The sequence below is a fragment of the Miniopterus schreibersii genome, assembly GCF_964146895.1.
Source record: "Miniopterus schreibersii genome assembly, chromosome: 12".
Taxonomy (NCBI): domain Eukaryota; kingdom Metazoa; phylum Chordata; class Mammalia; order Chiroptera; family Miniopteridae; genus Miniopterus; species Miniopterus schreibersii.
The window spans coordinates 47333972-47361912 of record NC_138112.1 but is presented as its reverse complement, the minus strand read 5'-3'; the positions used below and the strand labels follow the sequence as shown (position 1 = coordinate 47361912).

The 27941-nt window shown below is 54.4% G+C and overlaps 2 protein-coding genes across 7 annotated transcripts in view; one reads left to right on the top strand and one right to left on the bottom strand.

The window, feature by feature from the left end:
• Positions 1–2599, top strand: part of SERGEF (secretion regulating guanine nucleotide exchange factor) — a 177475-nt gene extending 174876 nt beyond the window's left edge. For 3 of the 4 annotated variants that reach the window (XM_081154315.1, XM_081154312.1, XM_081154314.1), the window contains one exon: positions 132–2599. In XM_081154315.1, the coding sequence (XP_081010441.1) occupies positions 132–366 (235 nt within the window). In that variant the 3' untranslated portion in view covers positions 367–2599. The remainder of the gene's footprint in view (positions 1–131) is intronic. The other variant, XR_014000028.1, reaches the window with a different exon arrangement.
• KCNC1 (potassium voltage-gated channel subfamily C member 1) overlaps positions 45–27941 on the bottom strand; it is a 42243-nt gene continuing 14346 nt past the window's right edge. The window contains exons 2-4 of one of the 3 annotated variants that reach the window (XM_081154310.1): positions 10604–11537; positions 3462–3650; positions 45–1422 (exon numbers count right to left, since the gene is read on the bottom strand). In XM_081154310.1, the coding sequence (XP_081010436.1) occupies positions 1358–1422; positions 3462–3650; positions 10604–11537 (1188 nt within the window). In that variant the 3' untranslated portion in view covers positions 45–1357. Of the gene's footprint in view, positions 1423–3461; positions 3651–5221; positions 6697–10603; positions 11538–27941 lie in introns of those variants that run through there. The other 2 variants (XR_014000027.1, XM_081154311.1) reach the window with 2 other exon arrangements.

The window sequence follows — 27941 nt, the reverse complement described above, 5'->3', positions numbered from 1 at the left end:
AACTGCGACACTGACTGAGGCAATAAAAACCCAGATCCGTGCTTCATCTCGAAAGTCAGCTTTTTATTTTCTCGGGCCAGGGCCCAGGGAGGGGAGGGTGTGGAACTAAAGCAGCATTGCTCTCTTTCCAGGAAATGTTGCGAGCTGCAGCAAGAGCTCGAGATGTTGCATTTTTTTCAACTCAAGCATGTGTTTTTCAAAAATATCATCCTTCCCCACCCCCACCCCCCAGCCACTAATTTTAGAATCAGACCAAAGCCAAGCTACTGTCCTCTGTTTCTTTTGGGAAAATACTATATTTATTCGAGATGCAGACATGTGTCTCTGCAAACCTCCCATTGCTTCAGGAAAACAAATCTGCTTTAGACTATACAGAAACCGTGATACAAAATTTATTTCATGCTAGAATCGCTTTGCATAACATTGGGCATGCAGTTTTTACTCTGAAGTACTAAGTTGCATACAATGCCAGGTTGTGCCTTAGTGAAGGAGGAGGAGGGCCGCCCCTCCTGTGGTCCTGATCTTTCGGTGCTCTAAAGAAACACGTGGAAATCCATACGGTGTTGAGTATTTACTATGAACAATTTGTTATGAAAGCTGGTCACACTGGATCTACACACCGAAAGAGATGATAGGATCAACCTAGACTAGCCGCTGTCAGGGGTCTTGGGGTGATGTCCGCTGGGTCACAAGCAGGCCAAACAGAGGGAAGAAGGCGGCAGTGCGAGTTTCCACAATTCTATTTGGAGCAAAGTTCTCAGTTTCCACGTGAGAGATGAATTATGAAGGTGAGGTCAATATGACCGATGACTGACCAACTGCCCTTTTAGGAACCTTTCCTCTCGATCTCGTGTACAAAAAGGGAAACAATCTGTTCCTGTCCCCACCCCTCTGCCCACCCCCACCCCTGCCCCAGAAATGTACAGGTTTCTACCGAACGCCCTTACAGTCTGGCTCCAACATGTATAAAAGTAAAAAGCTTTGAAAGAAAATAGAGGACTTCTGCTTTTTTTCTTTTCGTTGTTTAGGGTAATCATACAGTTGCAGGGGGGTGGGTGGGTTTGGTTGGCTGGGTTTTCTGTTTAACTTCATGCAAGTCATGCTAAGGAACCCCTCCACCTCCCTCCCCGAATAAAATAAAATTTTTTAAAAATGAAAAGAAGGAAAAGAAATCCTCTACGGTCAGTTACCATTTGGCCGTAGAAAAAGCTACGTCCGTCCTAGTACAATGCCTGGGCCACTCGGACTCGTCCGGCAAACCTGCATGGCGTGAATTTACTCTGTCCGAGGGTGAGGAGGGGCTGCAGGTCCACCCAGATGCTTAATAGCCACCAGTGTCCTCGGCCAAGCCGCCTGGTCAAGTCACTCTCACAGCCTCTGTCGGCATATACTTAGCAATGACAGGGCTTTCTTTGCAAAGATCTGTATGTAAAGAATACAATTAACACTTGAGCGTCTCTTCTTGGCTCTCCCATCCCGCTTGGTACTTAGTTTTTAAGGAAGGAGGAGGAAAGACAGAACAGCCGCATGCAGAGGCAGGCAGATTCTTCTCCAGCTGGCCTGGTTTCCCATGCAGTGAGCCAGCCTAGCACGCCTCTTCCTCTCCCTCCTGGGGACCGGGTAGAGGCCCTAACTCCTCTGCTACTCTGCACATGGCTTACGGCCTGGAATTATCCTGAGAAAAGCAAGTCACCAGCGGCTGTCATGACTCCATGAGAGCAGGGCTAGGTGGATGTGGGTGGGGGCACTTCACCCTGGGTGCCTCCCAAAGATTCTGGCACCCAGGCCTCTGGGATTGGGGAGTGGGTACTGCCTGTGGACAGTGGCTTCCGCTGGGCAACTACAAGGAGAGAGGGCTCCTTCTGTCCCACACTTCCTGGACTTCTGGAAGCACAGTAAACTCTCCTTTCTGCTCCAGGCCACACAGACTGGTCCAACGCTCAAGATGAAGGAGGCAGGCAGCCCATGAGACCTTACCAGGCAGAGCACAGCCACTGGGAAAGGTCTACCTGCTTCCCCCTCCCTCCCCTGGCCTGCCCCTGCTCCTGGCATTCTAGAGCCTCCACTGAGGGGAAAGCCAGATGCATTAGGCCTATCCATGGAAGGTGCCAAGGATGGGCCCACCCCCCTCCCAGGCCGGCAGCCCTCCGCCATGCAGCACCATGCGGGGAGCGCTATGCCGCACTGGGGTCCAAGGGACCTCCAGGCAGGGCAAGGAAGCAGGGACCAGCCTGGATCAGGTGGGCACACTAAGCACCAGTGACCAAAAGACTTCCCCATCTCAGTGTAGGCTGCCTCTCCTCGTCTGGGTTTGCCTTTTATTTTGAATTCTGCATTTTCTCCCTGTGTATTGTTGAACCACTTCAAATACTGGAGCAGTTGTGAATGGCCACAGGGTACACCAACTGTTGCTCTAAAAAACCAACTATCGCTGTGGCCCAACCTGCTCACCCTGGTCAGCATGCATCCCATGTGAGCAGGAGGTGTTCCCAGACATGCACGAGCTGCCCAGCCAGTCCCCTGTGCTGAGGATGGCTTTCTCCACCTTCTGGGCCACGGGCCAAGGCCTGGAGCCTGGAGCTAGGGTGCTCTGGGCTCCCGCCCCAACCTCTCTCCAGCCCATTCTCTATCAAGCTCTAGTAGAAGCCTTTCCCCAGGGTGTCAGCCTAAGATAAGGATCTGGTAGAAGGAGTCCTTGAGAGGAGACCACCATGGAGTCAGCCTTCACCAACCACAAGGGGGCGCTGACCACACCCAGGACCTGGCTAATGGGCCCTGGGGATGGAAGGGGCTGCACAGAGTCCTGTGTTAACAACCTTCTCTTGGCAAATTCTCTGCCATTAGCAATATTCTGACTGGCACACACCTAACCTCTGCAGGGACACTGGCTTCAACCCCAAGGCCTGAAGCCACCCTTTTCTTCATGGCTCCCCTCCCAATGGTCTGTGGATTCTCTTTAAAGGATACCTCTTCCAGAACATGGATCTTGGGTGGCTAATCCCACAGGGTCCTGGCCAGGCCAGGTCCACCCACTGCCCTCCTCAACCACTGGATGGGAAGAACACTTTGCCTTTTGGGTCTGACCTGCCATTTGTCAGAGCAGCCTGGAGCAATCGAGGCTCCTCCCGCATCCCTGGGTACCCCTCTTCTTTAGGGTCATGGCCCACAGTCAGCCAACCAGCCTGTCTCCAGGTCCCTCCTACCCTCCTACCCCTTAAATACTAACCCTTAATACCAACCCACAGCTGCCTGGACCTCAGGTTCTCTCTGCTGCTTTGACATTCCACTTAGGAGAGAACAACTCAGGTCTCAGGGGACCAACCCTGGGGCTCCTTCTGCTCCCTGCCCCCCATCAGTGTGCCTGCCTGCCCCTCAGCGCCCCTTGCCCGCCACCCTGCCCACCCATCTGCAGGAGCGCGAGGCGGCCCGGCTGATGCAGTGCCCCAGCCTCCTCTACATACCCTTTCTCATTCCTCCACCAGGTGGGCACGTGTACTCCCCGGTTGATAAGAGGAAGCAGGGTCCGTATCTCTCGCGGGTGCCCGAGCGCGTAAAGGGCAGGCCCTCATCAGGAGTGAGGGCCTGGTCTATGTGGGGGCAGTCTTCGTTCGCCAGCGCGGCCTTCGCCACCTCCCCATTCAGTTTGGAATCTTCAAACATATAAGCAGAAGCTATTGAGACACTGAAAACTGTTTAGTGGGGGGGACAGGCCGGAGGTGGGGCATTGGCAAAGGGCAGCCTGTCCCTGAGGACCGAAAAGTGAGGGGCCGTGGAGGGAGGCACAAGGCTGGGAGTTCCGGCTCATCAGGTAGCCCACAGGCTGCCCACAGTGCTGCAAAAGAGGGGATCCTGGGTTTGCTCAAAGTTTGCAAAAAGATGAGTGATGGGCCCAGCAAGCGCGGTGCTGGGGGCTGGGCCCAGGGCCCAAGGCCAGGCCGATGAGACAGGATGGTGTGGATGCAGACATGGGTAGAGGGCCAGACACAGCTCAGGGGGCAGACAGACAGACATGCTGAAACACTCCAGTCCAGAGAGGCAGCCTTTTCTGACCCCTCTGCTGCTGACCAGAGTTTGGCTGCCTCCCATCTTTACCCAGCTCAGGCTTCCCTAGCCCCATCCAGACCCCATCCATCGACTCTACCCCAGTCCGCATTTGGATCCCATCTGCTCACTCATTTCACGCTGTCCACCACACACCCTATCTGATCACATAGCCTGCCCGCCCCCCATATCTCTCTAATCTAGTCACTCTGTATGCTCCGCCCCCCATACAGACTAGGCCCTGCCACACAGTCTTCTCTGTCCCCCATACAGATCCAATCTGATCAGTCTGCCCCAGTCTCCATACAGACTAGGCCCAGCCACACAGCCTCCTCTGTCCCCATGCAGACCCAGTCTGACCACTCAATCTGTCCCATCCCCCGCACAGACTTATGCTGGTCACTCGGTTCGCTCTGGTCCCCACACAGACCAAGCCAGTGGCTTCCAACCCGCTCCGCACAAAGCAGGCCTGGTCAGCTTGCACAGGCACAACAGGGATGTTTGCATGAGGCGGTGACAGTGGCCATGATTTGGGAGGGGCTCCCATTCCTCTGTCTCCTCTCAGCAGCATCCCCCCCGAAAAGCAGAGCAAATGGATGTGTAAAGACAATAGCGGCTGATGGGCTCAGGTGGGGAAGACGAGTCTTGGCCTCTGTGGCAGCCCAAGAAGAAACCTGGGAGGAGGTCTGGGGGCACATTTGGGCCGGGGGGCAAAGTGTGGCCAGGCAGGGAGCTCACCCTCTCCCAAGTCCAGGAGCAGCGCCGTGGACGCCCCTGCAGCTGGCAGAGGTAGCTCTGCCTGGCCTCTGCCCCCGCCCATCACTCCTGGGGACTGAGCCTGCCCCACGCTCTCTGCTCTCAAATCAGAATCCTCCTGGCCGGGCAGAGCCAACTCAGTCCCCACAGTGGGCACCTTGCCTTTCTTAGGGACCTCCCCTGGGGTGGGAGCCTCCAGGGAAGACGGCCACCACCGTGAGTGGGACCGCGGGAGGGGAGGCGCTCTGCAAGCCTAAGGGGGAAAGCTGGGCAGTCCCCTCCCGATCTGACCCTGTTCCGTGGCCCTGTCCACATCATGAACTGCACGCAGAGGGGATCCTCCTCCGCGGGCACAGCTCAGCGTGCCCGAGGGCGGGATCCCGGCCGTGTGCACATAATGTCACTACAAAGAGGCAGTCAGTCAAAAGAGAAATGGACCAATCAGGTTTATTCGTAAAGCAAATCCAAAAAAAATCCCATCATAATTTTGGAACTTAAAAAAAGTCTGTCATACAAGATGGCAAGCAGTTCACGTCCAGTGCGTTTCTCGGCAAGTCCGGGGCTTCGCTTCCCGCCTTACGCTGAGCCTGAGGCCAGTTACCGAGGTAACTCGGACACCACTGACTGGGGCTGGGCCTTGCACTGGGCGTGTCTGTGGGCACACACCCGTGCGCACACACACACGCCCGGCCCTGCCACCCCTCCGGCGGACCCGCTTCCCTCCCAAGGGTCTCTGGGCTGAAGGAGGGTGACTGGGGAGAGGGGGCATGGATGGGGGTGCGGAAGTCGGGGCACAGAGAATCCTGCCCAAGCTTCCTCAAAGGGAAACAGTAAGTCCTACCAGGCTGCGTCTCCATCTGGGGGAGCCAGGACGTGCTGTCCCTCCGTTGGCCATCCTTGGTCAGGGGAGGGGTCCACAGCCTACAGCTCTTGCTCAGGGGTGGGTCAAAGGTGAAGGGTGGAGCCCGAGGCCTCCTCTGGTTCTGAGTGCTGTGTCCCCACCCAAAGTCTCTGTCCCCCAGCGCCATGCCCCTGGAGCATCCAGCTCCCACAGACTTTAAAGGGTCCAAAGTTGGGGCTGGTTTTCCCTGCAGGGGAAGGGAGCAGGGGGCAACCGGCAGGGATCCCTGGGTAGGTGTGAGCTGCACACCCTTCCTTCCTTGAGGGACCCCCAAGACACACTTGGCTCTGCTTCTACTCTCGACCATGAGTTTGAGGAAGGGCTGTAATTGGGTGAGAGTGTTTAGGTCTTGCTCTGTGAAGGAGCCAGCCTCCCTGGGCTGTTAGTTTATCTGCGGTTTGGGGTGCTGTCAGAAAGTGGGAGCATCCTCCCTCCCCAACTCCAAAGGCTGGCTGGACGAAAGAGAAACAAAGGAGGGACCTACTCTGCAAACCTGGGGAACCCGTGAAAAAGGCCAGAGGGTCAGCTCACCCAAGACTCCCCCCTCCGCCCTTACCCCATCCTTGGGATGAGATGGCCTCGGTTTCCACCTGCTCCCCAGAAGGCCGGAGCCCTGCCTCCCCTGGGCCAGGGTCCCTTGGCCCCACTAGACCCGCGGGCTTGCGATGATGAAATGGCAGCATGGGCAGCGGCTCACGGAGATGGTTTCCAGGCTTTGAAATGGGCTGAGATAGATGAGCATCCGCGAGAGGGTCATTTTTTTAAAACTTTGGAGCAAGGAGAACCGGGTGTCAGGGCCCTTCACCAGCGGGGCTGGCTTTCTCGCCCTGGTCCAGGCACAGCCGATGTACTTACTGTTCAGACCAGCAGCGGGCGCCGGGGGCGCACACAGGGCTGGGGTGGGGTGGGGGGTTGCTGGGCATTTCCTTGGGTTTAGCTCCAAGGGTTCTGCCCAGCGGGGGGCTCAGGGAAAAAGTCCCAGGCTATCTGGGGACAGTCTGTGGGAGACACGAGCAGAGTACAGTCACGAGAACCGGCACAAGTCATGCAACAAAACGAGGAGAGAAAGAGAGAGAAACATGATTAGCGGAGAGAGAGAAAAAGAGAGAATATGAAAAACACAGAAAAGAACACCAGGCCTGGCCCTCAGAGTTGCATCATTTTTTGGATACTTCCCCCTTAGCCCGCCTGGGGGCCACATGGACCCCACACGGGCCCCAGCTGCCCACCCAGGCCCTGTATCTGAGCAGAAACTTGATCAGCTCATGTGAGGGGCCCTGCCCACACCCTGCCTGGTCACCTCTGCCCCAATCGTCACTCACCCTACCCCGGCTAGCACCACTCCAGGCACTCTCTGCAGCCAAGCAGGGGAAAAGGGAGGGCTGGGAGAGGCGCACTTAGGACTCACTGCTCTGGAGAGAACCTCCCACCACCACCCTAAGAGGACCCAGAAGCTGCAGTGGTAGTTCCCAGGGGCCCAGGCAGGGTCTTCTCTGGGGGTCACTGCTGCTGAGGGTGCCTGTGGGCAGGAAAGAGGGTCTGGCCACCACCCCTCCTCCCCGCCAGCCCACTGATCACCTATGGTGGGACACCGTAGCCCCAGACATGGCACCACAGAGGACTGACCCACATCACAGGAGTAGAGATGGACAAGACACACGTGAATGGACGTGGCAGGACAGAGGAGCACTCCGAGCCATCCAGAGCAAGTGGTCTGGGCCTCCTGACTGCAGATGGTGGGGGGAGCAACATCTCCTGGCTATCAGCTCCAGGCAGCCGCTGATGATGTGGGGTACCCTCCTGACATACCCCCATAAGGTCCTACAGCCCCCCCCAGGACAAATCTCCCTGACACTGAGGCCATGCTAGCCATGGTACAGAGGAAAAGACCAGATCATTCCTCACAGACACAGAGACTTGAGGCTTCCAGAGACCAGAGGTGGGGGGAGGGGAAGGAGCTATGGCATGGCTGGGAGGCCTTGCTGGAGTCCCAGGGATCATGCCCTGGAGGGGGGGTGCCCTCAGAGCCCAGCATGCTGTACTTGTCCCGAACCTAGGTTCTAAAAGAGGAACTGGAGACCCCAGGTTTCGCTGAGGCGCCTGACTGCTATTGAGGGTGGAATGAGGCTGGACAGGACTTGGGAGCTGCATCTCACCTCCCTCAATCCCTGCAGGGCCCGGTCTCCACCCACACTTGCCTTCCTTGCCTCTGGTCTGCCCCCACTCACTCACAAATGCACCCTCAGTCCCATGCCCATCTAGGTGCAGAGCTGTAAGCAGAAAAGAAGGGGAACGGGAAGGGATTCAGGGAGGCAGAAATGGGGGAATACCCCTAAGGACCATACCCCTCTCAGTGACAGTTAATCTGGGTCTCACACACCAGCTTTTGGAGGAAGGGGTGTTCTGGTGAGGGATGAAGCTCAGAGGGGGTCTCAGAGCCAAGGTGGACAGGTCTGGACATTAAAACAGCACCAGGAGGGGACGTGAATACTTGGGAAGGGAGTGGAGATCCAATGTGGGGATGGGACTGGAAAGGCAGGAGGAGGACACCGGCATGGGGCTTCAGAGGGCAGGCTTGGGAGGGCCACAGAACACCTTCCAGCCATACAGACTGCTCCTGCCAGAGCTCTGGGTTCTTGAGACCTGGGGCCAGGGTGCGGAAGCTCCCAGGAGCAGGGTTGCCAGGCTGTGGGGTCCAGGGGATCCAACAGGAGTGCATGGACTTTCCAGGTCTGCTGCAGCATGGGAAGAGGGCTTGTTCCCTGGGACTAGCTGGTGTACATGTCAGAGCACACACGTCTGTACTCTGTGTGTGTGCGCGTGCGTGTGTGCGCATGCATGTGTGGTACGTGCATGTGTGTGCGCACGCAATTAGCACACGGAGAATACTGGCATTGTCAGGAGCACAGACGATCTGTGCCTGATTGGAGTGAACTGGGGGATCCTTGACAGGCTGGCCTGGGGCACCCATGCTTGGGGCACTAATCCTGAAAGATCCAGTGTTGGGGAAGATGTGAAGGAAGGGCCAAGTTGCACCATGGTGATGCCACTCAGGCTCAGCTCTTCCTGATGGAGCCTGGGGTAGAGCTGGGGGCTAAGCCAATCCAGACCCTCCCCTCGAGCCCCAGGAACTTTCCTTGCCAGGATGGTGGCTCCTGAGGACAAACAACTAGCTCATCCAAAGCATAGAGGTAGGGTTGGAGCTTTCCACCAGCCAATGCCTGGCTTCCTAAGCAGGAGCCATGCCTTGGCAGGGGGAGCCCAGCCCCACCCCAGGTTCCCTATTCCAGTTCCTGAGACCCCTGCCCACCTTCTGGCCTAGCCCAAGACACTAACCAAGTTCCTCTCAGGTGCCTACAGGAATCCCAGGGAGGGGGAGGGTATGGGGACAGGAGAAGGGGTTGGAGACCTCCTTTGAGCAGATAAGTGGGCCTTGGGGGTACTGTTCTGGGCAGCACAGCTGTGGGATGAAGCCAGATGTGGAGCAGGATGGGGGTGGCTGGGAAGAGAGTGCCTCAGCAGGGGGGAAGAATCAATCATACGCTGGGGTAGGCCACCCAAACCGGGGCAAACCTGCTCATCTGGGGCTGAGCTAGCCTGCAGCTCCCCTGCCAGACCTGGACCCTGGTGTCCTTCATAAACTAAACGCTACCTACCACTCACTCAGCCTCCCTCGCCCCACGCTCCTTAGCTCAGTGCTGTATTCTTCTCTGGGTCATCCATTCCTTTGAAATCCCTGTGTCCACAGAATAAGTCGATGGTATTCCATGGGTAGAGGTAGACTATGGGCTTTATATCTTCAGACCAGAGCCCCGTGATCAACTTTATGTGCTATGTGCAGGTTCTCATAAAACTGAGAGAGTCCCATAACGAACCACTAGCCATGGAATATTAGAATATATCCCACGGTGACTAGTATTGTTTCATGCCCCCCGCCCCCTCCCCCCTCCCCGGCCCCCACCTAATTCACGGGAAAGTGGTTGTACACTGGTTGGGGTGTCATGTATTGCTGCTGCAGTTTCTACCGCCGGACATGGGGAGAACCATCGGTGGGAGGTGGTTGCTGGTCTGTAGCGCTTTCATCTAAGCTGCCAGGGGTGGTGGCCCCTCTAATCCTTTGCTCACCAGCCGCTTCCATCAGAAGGCCATCGAAACTCCCACTCAACCATCAACCCAAACAGACAACGTGAAAGCTAGAGTCACTCCAACAGGTTCTAAAGATAAATGCTAAACTCTAGAGTGATGGTAGAAGATGAGTTGGTTCGGCATGCTGTGGGGGAAGTAAGCTTGTTACGGAGGGCTAGAGGCGTCTCCTAGGACGCACCTGGCGCTAGGCAGCCGGAATCCGAGCACGAATCCCACTCAGCTATGGAGATGGGCTCTGCTGGGCTGAGAATCCTTGCTACTGCCTTTGCAGAGACCCTCCTGCCAGATCCCATGCACCACCTGTACCGTCTGCACAGCCTGAAGGGAGCCGTGTAAAGACCGAATCGGAAGCTGTCTGCCATTTCCAAATCACGCCCACCCCCGCCCTGCCCAGACACCAGGTCAGTGGCCTGAGTCAGAGACTCACGCTGGACTCCTGCCCACCGAGCAGCAGCTCTCCGGGCTCCTAAGAGAGTCCTCGGCAACCTCGAGGGCCACGTCATCTCTTCAGAATCTCATGAGACCAGCACGTCAACCTCCTTACCCAGGGCCACCAGTGAGGTTCCTCTAGCTGGCTCTCGCCTTGTGAACTTGGCTGCCCAGCATCTCCCTGGGCCCCCAGGCTCCACACTTCGAGATTGAGTGCGGGGGTCCGGGGTCGCCCACGGAACTAAGGAAGCAGTCTGACTGAATCTGGAATCATCGCTACGGGGGCAGAGGTGAAAGGTCAGATCGACATGCCTCTAAGAGGTTTCCTACCTGCTCTGTTAATTTCTAAAATTTCTTCCTGGGCCAGCGGGCATGTGTCACTCTGAGTACTGTGGTGTGGAGAGTTTACGACAGATTTACAATAATTGGGAGATCCCAGCTGCGGTGGCCGCGGAATATGCTTCTTTTTTTTCTTTGGTAGTTTCTGCTTAGCCATGGCTAAGGAGTAATACATCCCGAAATTGTTCACGATGACGGGCACGGGCATGGCGATGGTCAGCACACCCGCCAGCGCGCACAGTGCTCCCACCAACATACCGGACCATGTCTGCGGGTACATGTCTCCGTAGCCCAGTGTTGTCATGGTGACCACGGCCCACCAGAAGCCAATGGGGATGTTCTTAAAGTGGGTGTGCTCACTGGCACTGGGGTCGTTGGGCTGTGCCCCTATCCTCTCAGCATAGTAGATCATGGTGGCGAAGATCAGGACACCCAGGGCCAGGAAGATGATCAGCAGTAGGAACTCATTGGTGCTGGCGCGGAGCGTGTGGCCCAGGACCCGCAGGCCCACAAAGTGCCGGGTCAGCTTGAAGATGCGCAGGATCCGCACGAAGCGGACGACGCGCAGGAAGCCCAGGACATCCTTGGCGGCCTTCGAGGACAGGCCGCTCAGGCCCACCTCCAGGTAGAAGGGGAGGATGGCCACAAAGTCAATGATGTTGAGCGAGTTCTTGATGAACTCCACCTTGTTGGGGCAGAAGACAACACGCATGAGGAACTCGAAGGTGAACCAGACCACGCAGACACCCTCGATGTAGGTGAGGAAGGCCTCCGTCTCCGCTTCCCGGTAGTAGCGCACTTGCGTGCCATTCCGAACGTTCTCGATCTCCGTCTTGTTCACAATGGGGTTGAAGCGCTCGTGGGTCTCCAGGCAGAACGTGGTGATGGAGACCAGGATGAAGAAGAGGGAGGCCAAGGCCACATACTGTGGGGGAGAAACACAGAGTGTCAGAGGGCAGGCCCTCCCACCCAGAGCAGAGAAACCGGAGGAGCCTTTGTGTTGGGAAGAGGCCTGCACAGTGAACCTTCCAACACGGGCCAAGCCGACAGGCCACCTCTCCCTCCTCAGGACACAGGGTAAAGAAACTCAGGAGTTAAAGGGTTGTGCCAGAGATTGCTTTGTTTTACAAACATGTTTCCATTCCTCTTGGATGCGCAGCTAGACTACATTTCCCAGCCTCCCTTGGGTTAGGTGGGGTCATGTGACTGAATTCAGGCCAGTGGACCTTGCTTGAAAGGAGTGTGCATTACTGCCAGTCTGGCTCATAAAACCTTCCTACTCCATCTTCCCCCCACTGCCAGGCAAATGCTGAAGCCCTAGGCGCCAGCAGGACCACCGGGAGAAAGGAGCCTGGGTCCCTGAAAAAGACCATAAATACTCTCGTTGAACTATTGCTTGGGTGGGAAATATACTCCTATTGTGTTAAGCCACTGTGGTTTGGGGGACACTGGTTAAAGCATTTAGCCACCCTGACTAATAAAAGTGACCTTGCTTGCTGGTGCTGAAGTTGGCAAAGAAATGAGAAGGGACAGCTACGGTGGAATCAGCCACATCTCCCATCTTTTGTCCTTCCTGCTGCAGCCCGTTCGCTCTCCTTTTTGTGAATCTGTGCTTCACTCACGGAATCTCTTTCAGGTTCTATCCAGTCTAGATCTAAAGATTTTATCTGCTTCAGGGCCTTAGATGACTTTTTTCAATTCTCTATCCTCCTAGGAACTCACATACCCAAACTGGAAGTGAGTTCCCCATCCTTGGGGGTATTCAAATAGAGGCTAAAGGGTCATATGTCAGAGACACTGTGTTGCTGGTTCTGGCATCAGTCAGTGAATTGGACAAGATATCCTCAAAGGCACCATAAACCATAGGGTCTGCTTTTCTCCTGCTGTTGCCTGCCAGCCCCTGGGTAGGGGTGTGGGTAGGAGGGAGGAAGAAGCTGTTGGGGTGCTGGCGCTTTCCAAGTATATGTGAGCACCTGCTTCTCTCAGACCCCATCGGTGAGAAGGAAATGGCCGGAATAACCTGGCCTGTCCAGAATCACCCGCTCTGCCCCTGAGCCCCCTGGAGAAAGGTTCAGGAGATCCTTTGGTTTGGTTTGGGGGCCCCATATAATAACCCCTTGGGCTTCTCAAGTCCCAGGAGACATGGGAAACCAAGAAAAGATAATCAAGCAGCTGTCTAAGTTTCAAATCCTCCTGCTCAAGACTGAATTTCAGGCAAGGTCTCTTCTTGCAGCCTCCAGTTGGGTCGCCCGGAACGCTAACCTTCCATGGCCACCTTAGGCACGGCCCTGGGCAGATGGAACCCTGGCCAAGCAGCTCTCCTTCAGGGACCCAGCTGGTCATTCTTGCCTGTATGTTCCCACCACTCCCATTCCCTCTGGACCCTCCTTTTCTCTGCTTGGCCAAAACAGACCATGGTCAGAACACGGCCATCTTCCTGGAGGCAGCCCTGGGTTGCAGTCTGGAATAGGTGGCACCTTTGGTCTACAGAGGTGCCCTCACAGATAACTTCAAGGAGTGCCACGGTCTCACCCTGTACCTTCAGAAGGAGGCAGCCATACTGCTTCTAGCAATTTCTTTAGTTTACATTGACACCCCTCCCCACCTGGTTGGGTTGGGGAGGGGGCAGCATTGGAAGTCCCAGAACAGCCCTGTCTGGGTTGACCATGGCCCTGGGACCTGGCACCCAACTTGGAAGGGATCTAGAAACCAAGAACTATGTGGACCTTCCAAGCTACATTCTGGGCTGGGGGAAGGGGAGAGGGAAGGCGAAGGGACAAAGCTAGCATTTCAGAATGTCAACATAAGAGAAGCCTTTAGGGATTATCTGATCCAAGACCTTACATGCTACCCATGGGGAAGCCTGAGGGCCAGAAACAGGAAGAGACCTGCCCAAGGCAGTCATCATGGGATGCTGGCAGTCCTGCTGGCTTTAGTGCATGGAGCGGTTTTCAAAAATGTTATCTGAGACTACTACCCATTGTGATCCCCATGCACCCTTGCTGCCATTCCCCTGCCCCTCCTTTCCTTTACCCATCTCTCCATCCCCACCTTTCCTTCTTTCCTTTCTCCCTCCCTTCCATCCATTCATCCTTCCTTCCTCTATTCTCTCCCTCCCTTTGGTCCATAGATCCATTTATCCTTTTCGTCCCCTCCCTGCCTCCCCCCCTTCTCCCTCCATTCCTTCCTTCCTTTGTTCCTTTCTCCCTTCCCCCTCCCTCTCTCTCTCCCATCCAACATGAATGTGTCCATTCTTTCCTTCCCTCCTCTCTTCTTTCTTCCTTCCCTTCCTCCCTCCTTCCCTCCCTTCCATTCCTTCCATCCATCCATCCACCCATCCATCCACCTAACCATCCATCCATCATCCATCCACCCACCTATCTACCCATCCATCCATCCATCCACCCACCCACCCACCCACCCACCCTTTCTGCCTTTCCTTCCTCAGCAAGCACCAGCACAGAGGGGAGTAGGGCCTCAGCCCAGCTCTCAGGGAGCTTCTTGCCCAGCTGAGGGTAAAGGACACACAGGGAGTTGAGTACAAAGCAGTGAACTGAAAAGGTGAGGCCCCCTCAGCCCTATGAAGTGGGTGAGGTTTGACAAGGTGGGATACGGTAGGGACTTAAACCAGATCTTCTGGCTCCAGAAACAGCTCTGCAAGTGTCCAGATAGTGCCGACCTGGGTCACCACGGAGGTAGACCAGGAAAGCAAAATGGAAGTGGCTGAAAGAGACTGCCACTTCCAACCCGTTTGTCCAGCACTTTCCATCACCAGAGCTGCCAAAGCTCTTGGAGCTAAAACATCCCTGTCCACTGGGTATTTGGCCCCAGATTCCCTCTGGATGGTCCCATCTCGGAGCTTGGCATTCACAGCCCATAATCCCCATGGGCAGGTCATGCTCCAGCCATACCCCTTCCCTGGCCTTTGTGAAAGAGGGATGCCAAGAGGCAGGGCTCACTGCACCCCTGGGCTCCCGACCCTGGGCAGTGGCAGAAGGCAGGAGGCACCTCTCCTCTTCACTGCCCCATCAGCCATGGCATTACCCTCCTAATCTGTCCCACATCTACCCTCCTCTGTCCCCTCTGCTTATATGTGACTCTCAACAGGGCTAATGCCGTCAAAGCTAACAGGTTTTAGGCTTTAGTCTTGGCCACCAGTCCAGCTTCCAAACCAGAGGGAGCAGCTGGCTTGAATTCCAGGTCTGCATGCCCCTGACCACAGAAAAGCCCTAACTCCTCAGCCTGGCACACGAGGCTCTCTGTGCCCTAGCTTCCCTAACATCCTTACATGCGCCCAACCACCATTCTTACCACATGCAACTCTGACCCCCACCCCCATGTCCCCTCATCTCCGCATTGTCACACCTGTCCTTCCTCCCACCAGAGTGCTCCTGCCAATTTTTCTCTGGAAAAACCCATCATCCTTCAGCACTCCACTAAGTAGCCCTTCTCCTGGGACACCTTCTCCAGGCAAGGTTCCTTGTGGCAGCTGAGGCCGTTACGAGGCAGCAAATGCAGAGACCCCAAGGAGACTCTAAATTCACCCCCTAGGAGACAGCGAGTTTGTATCCAACTCTGGCTCATTAGTGCTCATTAGAGGAGACTCATGGGAACAGCCCAGAAAGGGCTCTGGTGTCCCAGGAACCTTCTCCCTCCCAGGTGCCCCGACAGGCCCCTAGAGTTTTCACCCCATTTGCTCCTCTCACAGGACAGATCTTGATGGGGAAAATGAGGCCTGGAAAGAGGTCCGGTCTTATAGGAATTAAGGCAGGAAAAAATCCTTGGTTCTCAGCCATCAGTGGAGATCCTGTCTAAATTCTTTCTCCTCTGGGCCCCAGAGCCAAAGGAGTGGGGATGGGAGGTGGACAGCAGCATCCAGGCGGTGAGCCAGACATTAGGACTTCTTCCGCAGGGAAGCTGGAAGAGGTGGAAGCCAGGCCTCCGGCCCTGCCTAGGCTCCGTGGTGCCTTCCCTCTGGCCTTTGTCACAGGCAGAGCCTCAGCAACATCCAGGCCCAAGTGGCTCCTAGGAGGGCTGTGGAGGAAGGTGCCCCTGGCTCGCTCAGACCACCACATCCTCCGAAGCCTAGAGGCCAGCAGGTCAGCCACGGTGCACCGCCAAAGCAAGAGCTCACTGCAGCTGAGTCCCCGCTCCCTTCTGTCCAGCCTCAGGGAAGCTGCGCTCAGGAAGGAGAGAGGAGGAAGCCAACCAGGCTAAGGATCTATTCTGCACCTTTAATCCTCACACTACCTGGTCAGACAGGTGGTCGTACCCCATTGTGCTAAAAAGGAAACCTAGGTACCGAGAGGTTCAAGGACCAAGGGTTGAAAGCTAGGGATGAAGCAGAGGCTCGGACCCAAATTTATCCAGCTCCAGAACCTAAGCTCTTTCCACCACTGCAGTGGCCACAGCTCTCGGGGCTAGAAGCACAGTCCTGTGAACTGGGGAGCTGACCCCAGTCATGTCCAAATGGTTCATCTTGGAGCTTGGCACCCACAGCCCAGACTTGAGGGCAGGCTATGCCCGTCTCCAGTGGAGAGAGCTGGGGTGCCTGGATCCACAAGCTGGAGCCCAGCCATGCCTGAATGGTTCTTGGGCCTCTCTGCCCAGAACTTAGTAGTGCCTGGGGCTAGAGCAGCCCCAGGGGCTGGCATGCGGCCACACCTTGCTCAGGTAATCAATGCTGACAGCAGCCTTGGATGGTCTAGCCTGCATTCCCACCTGGCCCCCTTCCTGGAAGACTCAGAGAAGGCGGGTGGAAGATGAACTCAACCTGTTCAAGAAGCTCAGCCGGAGAGAGGTGGGGGGAGTACATGGGGAGGGGTGGCCCTGGGGTCAGCTGACCCCTGGCAGGAGGGAGCCTCTGCCTAGCAGGCCCAAGGCAGCAAGCCTGGGCTCTCGCTCTCTGTAAAGGCTGCAGGCAAGGGCAGGGGCTGCACCCCATGTGAGCTGCCTGCTTCCCAATCCCCAGTCACCCGGAGGACATGGAACAGTCACTCACAGACCAGACACACAACTACCCAGAGTACACACTTCACCCATTACCTAAGTACATACACTGTACTGTGCATATGGCCACACAAACTACAGCACTGTCTGGGCCACACGTACGCAGAGAACACAGGGCCCATGGAGCTTACTGAAACACATTGCTGCACACCAAACAGACACACCTAGGTGCTGTACTGCAGGGTGCATACCCCAAAACCCCCACACAGCATGCGCGCGCATACAGAGCGCACGGATGATGCAGAAATGGGCACCACACCGTGCACCTGCTCTGATTACAACAGACCCCAGGCTCTGCCGCTCCAATGACGTCAGCTCCCGGATTTCCCATCCCTACGGCCTGCCCATCAGCAACAGGCTTCCTGATTTCCCGCCTCCCACCAGACCTTGTCTCCTTTCCCCAGCCCATCCGGCAGCATCTGTGCCCCCACAGCCAGGATCCAGGCTAGCTGTGAGGCCAGCCCCTCTTGGGCTGCTAGCTGGTGGTGGGGTAGGTGTGGTCGGGACACTGTGCTGTAGTTTGTGTGGCCACATGCACAGTACGGTGCATGTGCTTAGGTAATGAGTGAAATTTCAAGACAACAGAGGCAAGATCTCCTGATAATGCAGCAGAAAGCCAAGCTGGTAGTTCCTGGCTTTTTTCCCCCAGAACCAAATCACAAACCATGAGAGACCCACCAATTGTGTTCTAGAAAGTGTAGCCATGGCAACGGAGCAAGGCATCCCATTTCTATAGTAACCAGGATGGTGAGGTTGTTGGCTGTAAAGTCAGACAAACCTACTAACGATCTGTTGACTTAAGAAGATGTTTTATAAATCACCAAGTTATTTTTATCAGAGCCCCACCCTTGGAACCATAAATCAGAAAGGCAACTTACTATCTATTAAAATGACCAATATGTGCTATGACTTTCATTTATAAATTATTTATGCCACAGTCATCTTTAGAGAATTGTACTTGCTTTTCAGAACTGTTCACGGATTCTCTGTGGGGACCTGTGTTCTGCAGTTTGGTATTCCAGAAATGAGGCTATGGTTGTAACGTGGTGCAGGGATTGACCTTCTGGTCTGGTCACACACTCGCTGTGTGACTTTGGCAAGTTATTCCCCTCTCTGGACCTCAGTGTCAGCACTGGCAAAGTGAGGATGGACTTGGTCCCTTCTGAGGATTTTGAGGCTCGGCAAGGTTTCAGGCAGTGGGGCTAATCAGGGGAGCCCTGGCTGGTGTCCAGGCCCCAGGCCCCCAGAGGCTTCAGGTCAGATTTTCCGTCTAATTAAATCTGCCCAGCGGGGGGGGGGGGGGGGTGTGCACAGCATTTGAGTCAATCCATGTGGAGTCAGTGATGCAGAGCAGGCGGGATGGCCAATTGGCCTAAATAAATTGCCAGTTGAGTTTGGAAACTGAATTACACTCATCTGCACTTCCTTGGGCTGGGCATGCCCACAGCGTGTGGGGCTGGCTGAGGGCTGCGAGGAGGGGAGAAGGGGGAAGGTGGCTCTTTGGGGTCCAGTCTGTTCTTTGGCCCATCAATAAATGCTCCCTACCATCAACTCCAAGAAGTCTAGCTGGGTCCTGAGCACTCCATTTGAGTGTCCAGGTCCTGGCCCCCATTCCTTCTCATGAATCCTCCCTTCTTGGCACCCAGCCCAGGGAACAGTGGATGGCAGGAGCTCCCTGTGGTGGTACATGGAGGGTGGGAGCTGGAGGGTGTGAGTGTGTGCAGGGAACATGGTGTGTGGGTGCCTGTTTGGGAAAGTCTGTGCGCTGGGAGAGTGCTGGCGGGAAGGGGGAGGCAGTGTGTAGATGCGGAGTAGGTGTGTATACGTGGTGAAGGTATGTCATCTGCTTATGTGAACTGACTCCAAGAGTGTGCACAAGGCTGTGTAAACAGTCACTGTGTGTAGCATATATATTCCATGCAGGTGGTGGAAATGTGTGTTTATAAGGACATGTATAGGTGTGACGTGTGTGTATGCGGCATGCACATTTATGGGTGTGGTGTGTAAGGACATGTATGGGTGAAATGTATGTAGGTATGCACGCGAGCACAAGCATGGGTGTGATGTGTGTGTGTGTTCACACACACATGTATGGGCCATCTCTTAGTGGAATCAGGGTCTGGCTGGGCACTCTGGACATGTGTTCTCTGAGTTGAGACCCAGCCCAGGGCCAGGACCCTTTTCCCTGCCAGAGATGATCACTCACACAGTTGCCTGGGGCATACCCCTTTCCCTGGGACTGTCCCTAAGGAGGACAGATAGGGTAGGAATGTGGAAAAGGCCACTGAGCCAGCTCAGGGGAAAGCCACAGGGAGGCAAGGCTGTGCCCATATCAGAGTCCTCTCGTCCCACTGCATGGGCCCTCTCAGTCCTGGGAAGTAGTGTGGGCAGTGGGGGAGCCAAGGCCAGCAAAGGCAGTGGCCAGGTGGCAGGGAGCCCAGAGCCCAGGCTCCCCAAGAGGTGAGAACCCACTTCACTGAATTCACGAATTCATTCTCATGATCCTAGACCCAGGTTACATAACAGAAAGGGTTGCCCCCACAGCGGCAACTTTTGAGGTGGCAGAGGTTCCCATGTCACTTTCATTCCAAGATGCACATTTTGGAAATGAAAATATGTCATAAAAGGTAGACATCCTTAAAATAGTACTTCTCCCCATTTCCCCAACATGCTGTTAGTGGGCTCATGGCATGTCTTAAATCAGTGGTACTTAGGTCTTGTGAATACAGTCATTAGACACACACACACACACACACACACACACACAGGGGCGGGGCGGGGCGGGGGATGAGGCCCTCAGAGACTTCTGGTCCAAAAGCAGCCCCTTGTGGCAGAAATGGAGAAAGGGAAGGGACCTGCCCAAGGTCACAGAGCTCTCAGGTGGAGCGGAGATGAGAATGAGCTTCTACTGTAACATCAGTCCTAGGCTTTAACATAGGGCTTCCATCATTGCAGCCTCTGAGCCTTTTCGTAAATGCCCTCTCACGCCTCTCTGTTCTCCAGGTCCAGCCTGCCTTCTAGATCCCAGGTCAAAAGCAGCTGAGTCCCTCTTGTCAAAGGAAGCAGCAGCTGGAGCAGAAATGGCCGGCCCTTGAGGTCAGACCAACCTGAGTTTTAGGCCTGGCTCAGCTGGTGACCTTGAACAAGTCACTGCCCCTTTCTGGGCCTTCATTCCTTGATAGGCAGGAGGTGGGATAGGATTCCCTGCCTCCCAGGTAGTTGTGATGACGAAATGAAATAATACATAGAAAGTAAGAAGGAGGTATTCAAATACACTGTTTCGGTCCCCACACAAACCTCCCACTCTAACCCTCAGTGGGACTCCTGCCCCTGTCCTTTTCCATCAAAATGGAGCACTTGGGATCAGAGTGTCTCAGATGTAGGAAAGCCTGGAATCTTACAGCCAGGGGATGGGAACCACTGAGCTGGGAATAGCTGGGACACGGAGGCAGATGTGCCCCCACATCACAAAACAGCAGGACTCTCCTTCAGAGTGCCCCCCACCTGCCTCCGCTCAGCCCTTGCAGCATGATCGAGCCCGAGTCCAGTGGTTCCTGCGTGGGCCTGGCTGAGCAGCAGTGACCAGCCTGCCCCATGAGGCCAGCCCTGGTCCTGGAGGACAAGGGGAGGGGTGTTTCCTGAGGGACAACTTCTGAGGGACTCAGTGGCATAAAGTTAGAGGAGAAGTGTCTGGATTTAGCAGCAAAGAGAACTTGGTGAGGGCCCAGCCCAAGCCCCCAGGAAGGGCAGAAGGGAAAGCAGGGAGAAAGAGGCTGTCCCTGGAGGAGTTTGGTGGGTCATGAAAGAGGCAGGAGCAGACAGGCTTTTGTGGAGGGTGCTGGGAGAGAGCAACTGAGTGGAGATACAAATGTAGATTCCCTGGCCTCACACCCAGAGACTGGTGTTCAGTAGTGGTGGGTGGGGCCAGAGCTTACCTTTAATTTTTGCCCTCAGTGGCTCTGCTGCTGCCAGCCCCATCCTGGCATTTGGGATCTGGGAGGCCAGATGAAACCCAGTGCCAGGCAGCACCGATGCACAGTGAACCTCATCAGCCTGAGACAACACTAGGGGCTGGGGAGCAGGCAACACAGTATAAGAGGAAGAGTCCTGGACTTAGCCTCAGAGAGCTGCATTCGAATCCCAGCTCTGCCACTGGTTTATGACTGCAGGCAAGTAACATCTCGGAGACTCAGATCCTTTATTCTTAAAATAGGGACAATAAGAATAATAGACTCCAGGAAGGAAGACATAATTGAGGGGCCTGGAGGAACAGGCCAGGTGTCTAGGAATTCTCCAGATCCAGGGCACAATTCTGGGGCAGGAGAAACCCCAAGACTGCCAGTTCCCTTGCACACTGTGATTCTAGGAGTTGAGCCAAAGCTTCCTTCTACAAAAATCCAAACACAGCATTTTTTATTTTCCCCCAAATTATGGGGTTGTGGAGGATAAGGAGCAACAGCAACAGCTAAAGGAGAAATGTGTTTCATTTCCATTTATTTTTCCTATAATTTATTCTGCTCCTGCTATCACTTGCTAACAACAGACCAGGAACAAATGACAGCCTTGTGAGGGCCAATGACATGGCCCTTGGAGCCTGTTTCCTGGTGCCACAGCCCAAGGCAAGTACATGTCCAAGCCCAGCACCGTGGCCTCCAGCTGTAAGGGATGCACTCTTCAGGGTGATGGTGACTTCACATTCCCACCTCCACAGGGTTTCCCACGTGAGTCCCTGCCTCGGGGCTGAGAGGAAATGAGCCTTGGTGGGACAGGACACCAAGGGTCATACAGTGATGAGGGGTAAGAGCCAGAGCTCCAGGCTTTCCAGCCTAACTCAGGAACAAGATGGAAGATTTGCACAAGCAGCTTCCTGGTCCTTCCTTGCCTTGGGCTGCGTCCTGTGCTCTCCATCCGTCGTCTCATTTAAGCCTCACGCCAGCCCAGTGAGATGAGCTCTATTGTTATCACTGCTGTTCAGACGAGGAGTCTGAGGTTTAGAGAGGTGAATGATCTTGCCCAAGGTCTCAGGGGTTCTCAATGGCACCATCAGCCCTACCCTACTTCGAAGTCCTGCACCCCAGGCCTCCTATAGGGCCCTCCCAGCAGTAGACAGACCACACACAGCACGATTCAGCCTGGCTGTGCCCTGTGAGCCCAGCCTGGCTGCTCCAGGTTGGTTTCAACCTTACTCACTGGGAATACAGAGGGCCCAGGTCATCTTAGGGGAACAGGGCTGTGCTATCCCAGAATGCCTGACTTTCCCCCAGGCGAGGAAGGCTGGATGTCAGGGTCCCAGAAGGTCCCATGGGAGCCAACACTCATTCCTAGCTGGAGTCCAAACTGTAAACACCCTCTCCCATAAACATTTTAAACTCGGAGAAATACTAGTATTCCACACAGGAATTGCTCTTCTAGTTCAGGACTTAGAACAGTGTGTGTCTCCTGGTGTGCTTGTCTGATGAGTTATGGAACCCTTCATATTTCCTCTTTTGCTCTGACTGCCAGGGAGCTCAGCTAAATTTGGTGCTCAACTCTGGACTAATCCTTTACCTGGGTTTGGGGTGTCACTATTTCTTATTTTTTCTTTTCTTCTTTATTTCTAAGGGTTCAGTTATAGATGTGTCATGTGCCCCAAACCTTTTTGTGCCACCATTTGGAATAAGAAATGTGTGACTGAGATTCCCAGGTTAGGAGGTAAGTAGGAAGCATCCCATATAGTATATACAGGCCTTCCCCGGGGGCAGGTCGATAATCCTCCTGTGGTAACCCTGAGGCAGATGTCTCTGTGAGGGACCATGAGCGAGGGGAGCTCCTGAGGCCACTCAGTCTGTCTTTGGACAACTCTAGGGACATGTTTTTATTTCTTGTATAAGTCAGCTTCCCTGCTCCTTTCTCCCGGTGACACCAATTCTGTGTCCGGAGTCACCAGAACACATCTGCTTCTCTTCTTCCCTGTGACAGCCCTGTGACACCCACAGGTGGGCCTCCGGACCCAGCCCTAAGCCATCCATCCTGCAGGCCAGGCCTCCTCCGGCTACCATCACACTCCCCGTCTTGGGCCAGCTCCTTGGCCTGGTTCCGAGCCTGCTTTTCTTGAGCGCTCCCCATGAATGGCTAACTGGATCACGTGCTGTGCCCTTTCCAACCTCACAGTCCCCTCGGTGGCAGGAGCATTTGGCTTTGTTGAGCCTCACTGTCCTCTGCTATCAAGTAACAACGGCCACAGTTACAAACATGATCTCATTCATCTTTAAAAACCTCTCTGTGGAAGGTGTCATTTCCTCCATTTTGCAGATAAGAAAATTGAGGTTCAGAGTGATTACGAAGTGCAAAAAACTCAAAAACCCACATAGCTTGGAAGTAACAGGCAGAATTTGAAACCAGGTCGCTCTGACCTCCAAACCACAATGCTCCAGGGCTTCCATTTGTAAATCTCTCTCACATCCATCCAGGTAGCCCTGGGAGGAAGACATCAGTCTTCTCATTAAGATGACACTGGGTACAGCTGTCTGTAGTTTATAACACATCTTCACATTTTAAATCCTACATGAATCACACACACACATACACACACACTAGCTAGGCCACCAGCAGGTCTGTCCCGATTGTCCCCATTTGGCAAATGAGAAAACTGAGCTTCCAAGCTTCATGGTATGTACACTAGGAATTCACTGGGAAATTTCTCTCCATGCCCACTTGTGTTTTTGTATTGAGTCAGGGGTTCTGACTCCCAATAGGGTGTGCATGTGTGTGTGTGTGTGTGTGTGTGTGTTGGGGGAAAGGAATAAAGAGATGACCCCCAAGAGGGACAGCTCAAGGAGGGCAGAGGGCACAGCCCAGACAGGACCACAGCTGACTGTCCAGCTGCTCTCTTTCCAACAAATATTTACTCTTAATCCCAGGCCTGTGCAGGGCACTGAGTACAGAGTGAGCAAACGGCCACCTGGCAGAGGAGGCTACTTATCAAATAACCATACCAGCAAATACGTACCTATGTGAGGTGATGAGGGCTCCAAGAACGCACAAGGCATTTCACAAGCCTTGGGGTTAGAGCAGCCGCAAGAGGAAGCAGCAGTGCAGTGGCTGGAAGCACGGGCAAGAACCAACCAGGGAAATACAGGCTACGAGGAAGAGCATTCTCGGCAGAAAGAACCAGGGCAATTCCCAGCCCTCACCTCCCTTGAGCATCGGCAGCATCTGAAGCAGCTGGTCATTCCCTCCTTTTTGTCACATCTGCCAGGGCCCCACAGGCTCTTGATTTTCCTCCCACCTCACTGGCTGCTCCTTCTTGATGCCCTTTGCCAACCTCTTCTCGCAGCCTCTAACTATCAGGCGCCTCAATCCTTCTATCTACACAGTGGGCATAAGTTTACTCCCTTCAGCCTCTGTAGGAAGGGAACCTCTCCTCTGGCGCCCACTTTCCCGAGTCTGTGCGGACAGTGTGCACAAGCAGCGATTCACTGGTGCTGTGCCTGCGTCTACACTGGCAGTGTGCACAAGCAGCGATTCACCGGTGCTGCGCCTGCGTCTACACTGGCAGTGTGCACAATCAGCGATTCACTGGTGCTGCGCCTGCATCTACACTGGCAGTGTGCACAATCAGCGATTCACCGGTGCTGCGTCTGCATCTACACTGGCAGTGTGCACAGTCACAGATTCACTGACACTGTGCCTGTGTCTACACTGGCAGTGTGCACAGTCACTGATGTCAGACTTGCCTTTACACAGGCACTGACAGCGCTTGCGTCAGATCTTCATCTGCCCTGGAAAGGATAATCTCTATCCATGAGTCTGTGACTAAACTGGCCCCGGACGCACTCACAAATCATTCAGCTATGTTCTCATCAACTCAATCTCCACAGAGATTGTTTATTACACTGGCAATGGGCACAGAAGTTGAGAGCAGACCTACCTCTACACTGGCAATGGGCACATTCATTGACAGCAGACTCATACACACGAGCAGCAGGCACAATCACGTTCATCTCTTGGCAACGGGCACACTCAATAAACAAAGACCTGAGTCCCCACCAGCCGTGGACATGAATGACTGAGGAAAGTGACCACAGGGGACAAAGGTTCCTGTTTAGAGACAGGCGGACACATCTTCCCTACCCGCAGGCTGCCAGCTAAAGCGCTGGTTATGAAGTTCAACACCCCAAGTGCTGCCTAGGGGGCAGAACCTGGCACGGGAATGTGGAATTAGAAACCTACATGGGGGCACTGGAGTGTGGAATCTAGAATCTGGGCATCAGAACTGGAATGTGGGACACATGGCGAGATGAGACCATATCTATTCCCAGCATTTTGAGATCACTCAAGGTGAGGAGAGACTTGGGCTGTGTGACTCCCTGCACTACCTGCCCCCTCCCCACTCCACACCCAGACCTGGCCAGCCAGCCTGGGCTTAAAAAAGCACCAGGAAATGTCACTTTCTTTTTGAGGAGGTGCAATGGCCAAGCCAGTTTAGCTGCCGGCCTATTCAAAGATTGGGAACAGTGACAGAACCTTCAAATCCTGAAGCTTGTTTCTTACCCAGGCTGGACGGAGCCCTGCCTAGCGCCAGCCCAGAACTCCCTGCTCCCCTGTCCTGCATTTTCCCATCTGCAAAATGAGGGGCCTGAACCTCCCCTCAAGTTCCTGCTCTATCTCTAGGACCCCTGTGTTACCCACAAGAACATCTAGATCCTACCAGAGACACTGGGCAAGAGACAAGTGCAGTGGATTCCTCCCGAGAGAAGAAAGCTCCAAGGACATTGGCCATCCATTGATGCAGCTTTCACTCAGTTGTTCATTGATTCAATCATCACGTATTTACTGAGTGCCTATTATATACCAGCTACCACTTTTCACAACCACCTCCAGAAATAACAGCTTTACATACAGCTCCCAGCACAGAGCTAGGCACTATGATAGTATCAATCACAAGGACAGAGACACCTACTGGGTGCTGACACTTATCTTGAGCTGGACCCGTTCCTAAGCACTCTTACATGCCCCATCTCGTTACCCATACACCATCTCTGAGGTCCACACTGTGGTTACCGTCACATTTTTACAAAGAAGGAAACTGAGGCTTGGAGAGGTTATGTTGCCCATGATCATATACCTGGGAGGTGGCGGAGTTAGGATTCGAAACCCAGCTTTGTCTGACTCCAGAACACATGCTCGTAACCACTCTCCCTCCCAGTCCCTCAACAAACATGTATAGAACGGATGCTGAGAGGATGAATTAAAATTTGTGTTGGTGCAAGGATGGGTCCACGAGTGTCCAAGGCCATAGGCATGCACGAGTATGGAAGCATATGTGTGCAGATGCTTGTGTGTTTGCACGTGGAACTTTTTTATGGAAAGACTTTCCCTTGTTGTCTTGGTCTTGTGTGTGCGGGAGCTATACTTAGCTGCAGCCAGGACTGTAATGAGCAGTTAGCGGCACACCAGGCGCTCTCATTGGGACCTGGTTTCCCAGGGAGATTGCTGGGGCCAGTGTATGTGTGTGGGGGGTGCAGCCTGGTGCTGGGGGATGCTAGAGCAGGGCTTTGTGTCTGTGAGCACAGCCGCTCACAGCACGGAGCCTTGTGTTAATGGAGATCCTTAGCTCCAGCTGGAAGCGTCTGCTCTAGGCTAGCAGCATCTAAGCCTCCAGGCCTTGCCAAGATCAACTATCGGCCACCTATGTTCGTGGTCCCTTTATTGGCCCTTGCTTGGCATTTAGAATGAAAGCCTTGGAGCTCCTATCTAGAGACTGGGCAATGATGGCAAAAGGCACTGGGAAGGCGGTGGCTCTTGGTATACCTAAGCCAGGACAGTCCAGGGCCTCAGGAAAGCACACTCCTCAGGTATGCTCAGTGTGTCCTGGGGCTCAGAGGCCACCCCCCCCCCCACCCACTCAGTGGCTTCAAGGAGTCTAGAACACCCTGGACCCTGAGGCCTCCCTTGTCACATGGCACTACCTGCAACCTGGTGCTGCTCCATCAGAGACTCTAATCTTTGAGAGTGGGCCAGTCCCCTAGGCCAGTCCATGCCTCCAGCTCCCAGCTCCCTCACTCCACAAACCACCCCCCTTCTGCATCTAACAAATGCACTTTCTCACACATAGGCTGGATTGCTCCACCCTGCCTTCCACCTTGAAGTCCTCAGGGTTCAAGTCCCATTCTCTAGGCTGTTTTCATTTAACGAGAGGTGAGACTTCCTCTCCTGCCTTGAAGCCAAGAGATGAGAAATGTATCCATCCATCCTCACATTCATCCGTTTCCTGGCCAATCCACTAAGCTACCCACCCATCTGGGTATCCATTCATAAGTCCTTCCCTCCACCCATTCATCCATACCCATCCACATACCCATCCTCTTATCCATTCTTTCATCCGCTTCTCCCTCACCCACATGTCCACCTCGTGCATAACAGGACAGGAAGGAATATGGCACTGCCAATTTACCTTCTTAATTTCTCAAAGAAGACCTGGGGTCTAATTCTTCTTTCACCAGTTACTAACTGCGTGGTCTTGTGAAAACATATTTAATCTCTCTAGGCCATTTTTTCCTTCATCAGTAAAATGGGGATAATATAGGATCTTTCTGCCTCACAGGACTGTTGTGAGGTACACTGCTTCAGCAAAGATTGATCGGTTCCACGTTATGTAACAGGCACTATCATTGCCTAAGCTGGTCCTTGCCCTCTGAGAGGCTGCAGCTGTCAGGGAGACATGCAGCCTCAATAGGTCAGCTGGATCAAGGGCAGGAAGGGCTCTCTGGGAGAGCAGCCTCTTCAGAGGGGGATCAGGAAAGGCTCCAGACAGAGGGGGCCATCAAAGCCGGCCTTGGAGGGTGGATCCATTTCAGATATGGAGGTGGAAGAAAGGGCAAATTCGTGGAGGAAAGAGAATAAGTGAAGGGAGGAGGCAGGAGGGGCTAGAGCATGCCGGGGGCACGGCTGACGTTCCTGGAGGCCAAGAGTGGGTGACCTGGAAAGACAGGACTGGTGGCATTTCCAAGGGTAGCACAACAGCTGGAAAAGGGCCATGGAAATGGAAAGGCTCAGCAAGCCAGGGTGAACCACAGTGATTCCTCACTCTGAGGCTTTAACTCAGATCCCCTGACGGCCAGACAGGAAAAAAATATCTGCTTGGTGACAGCCAGGCCTTGGGAGACACGATTTCTGCCGCCTAGAAGGAAGCCAGCTCCTGGCATTTCTGACCTTTGTGTTGCTAAATATATCACTGGTGACAGTGGTTCATGCCCCCGAGGCTTGTGAGGCCATCGGACGAGGCTTCCACCAGGGCTCCCTGTCTCTGTGGCTCAGCCACGGCCTCATTAGACCAGCT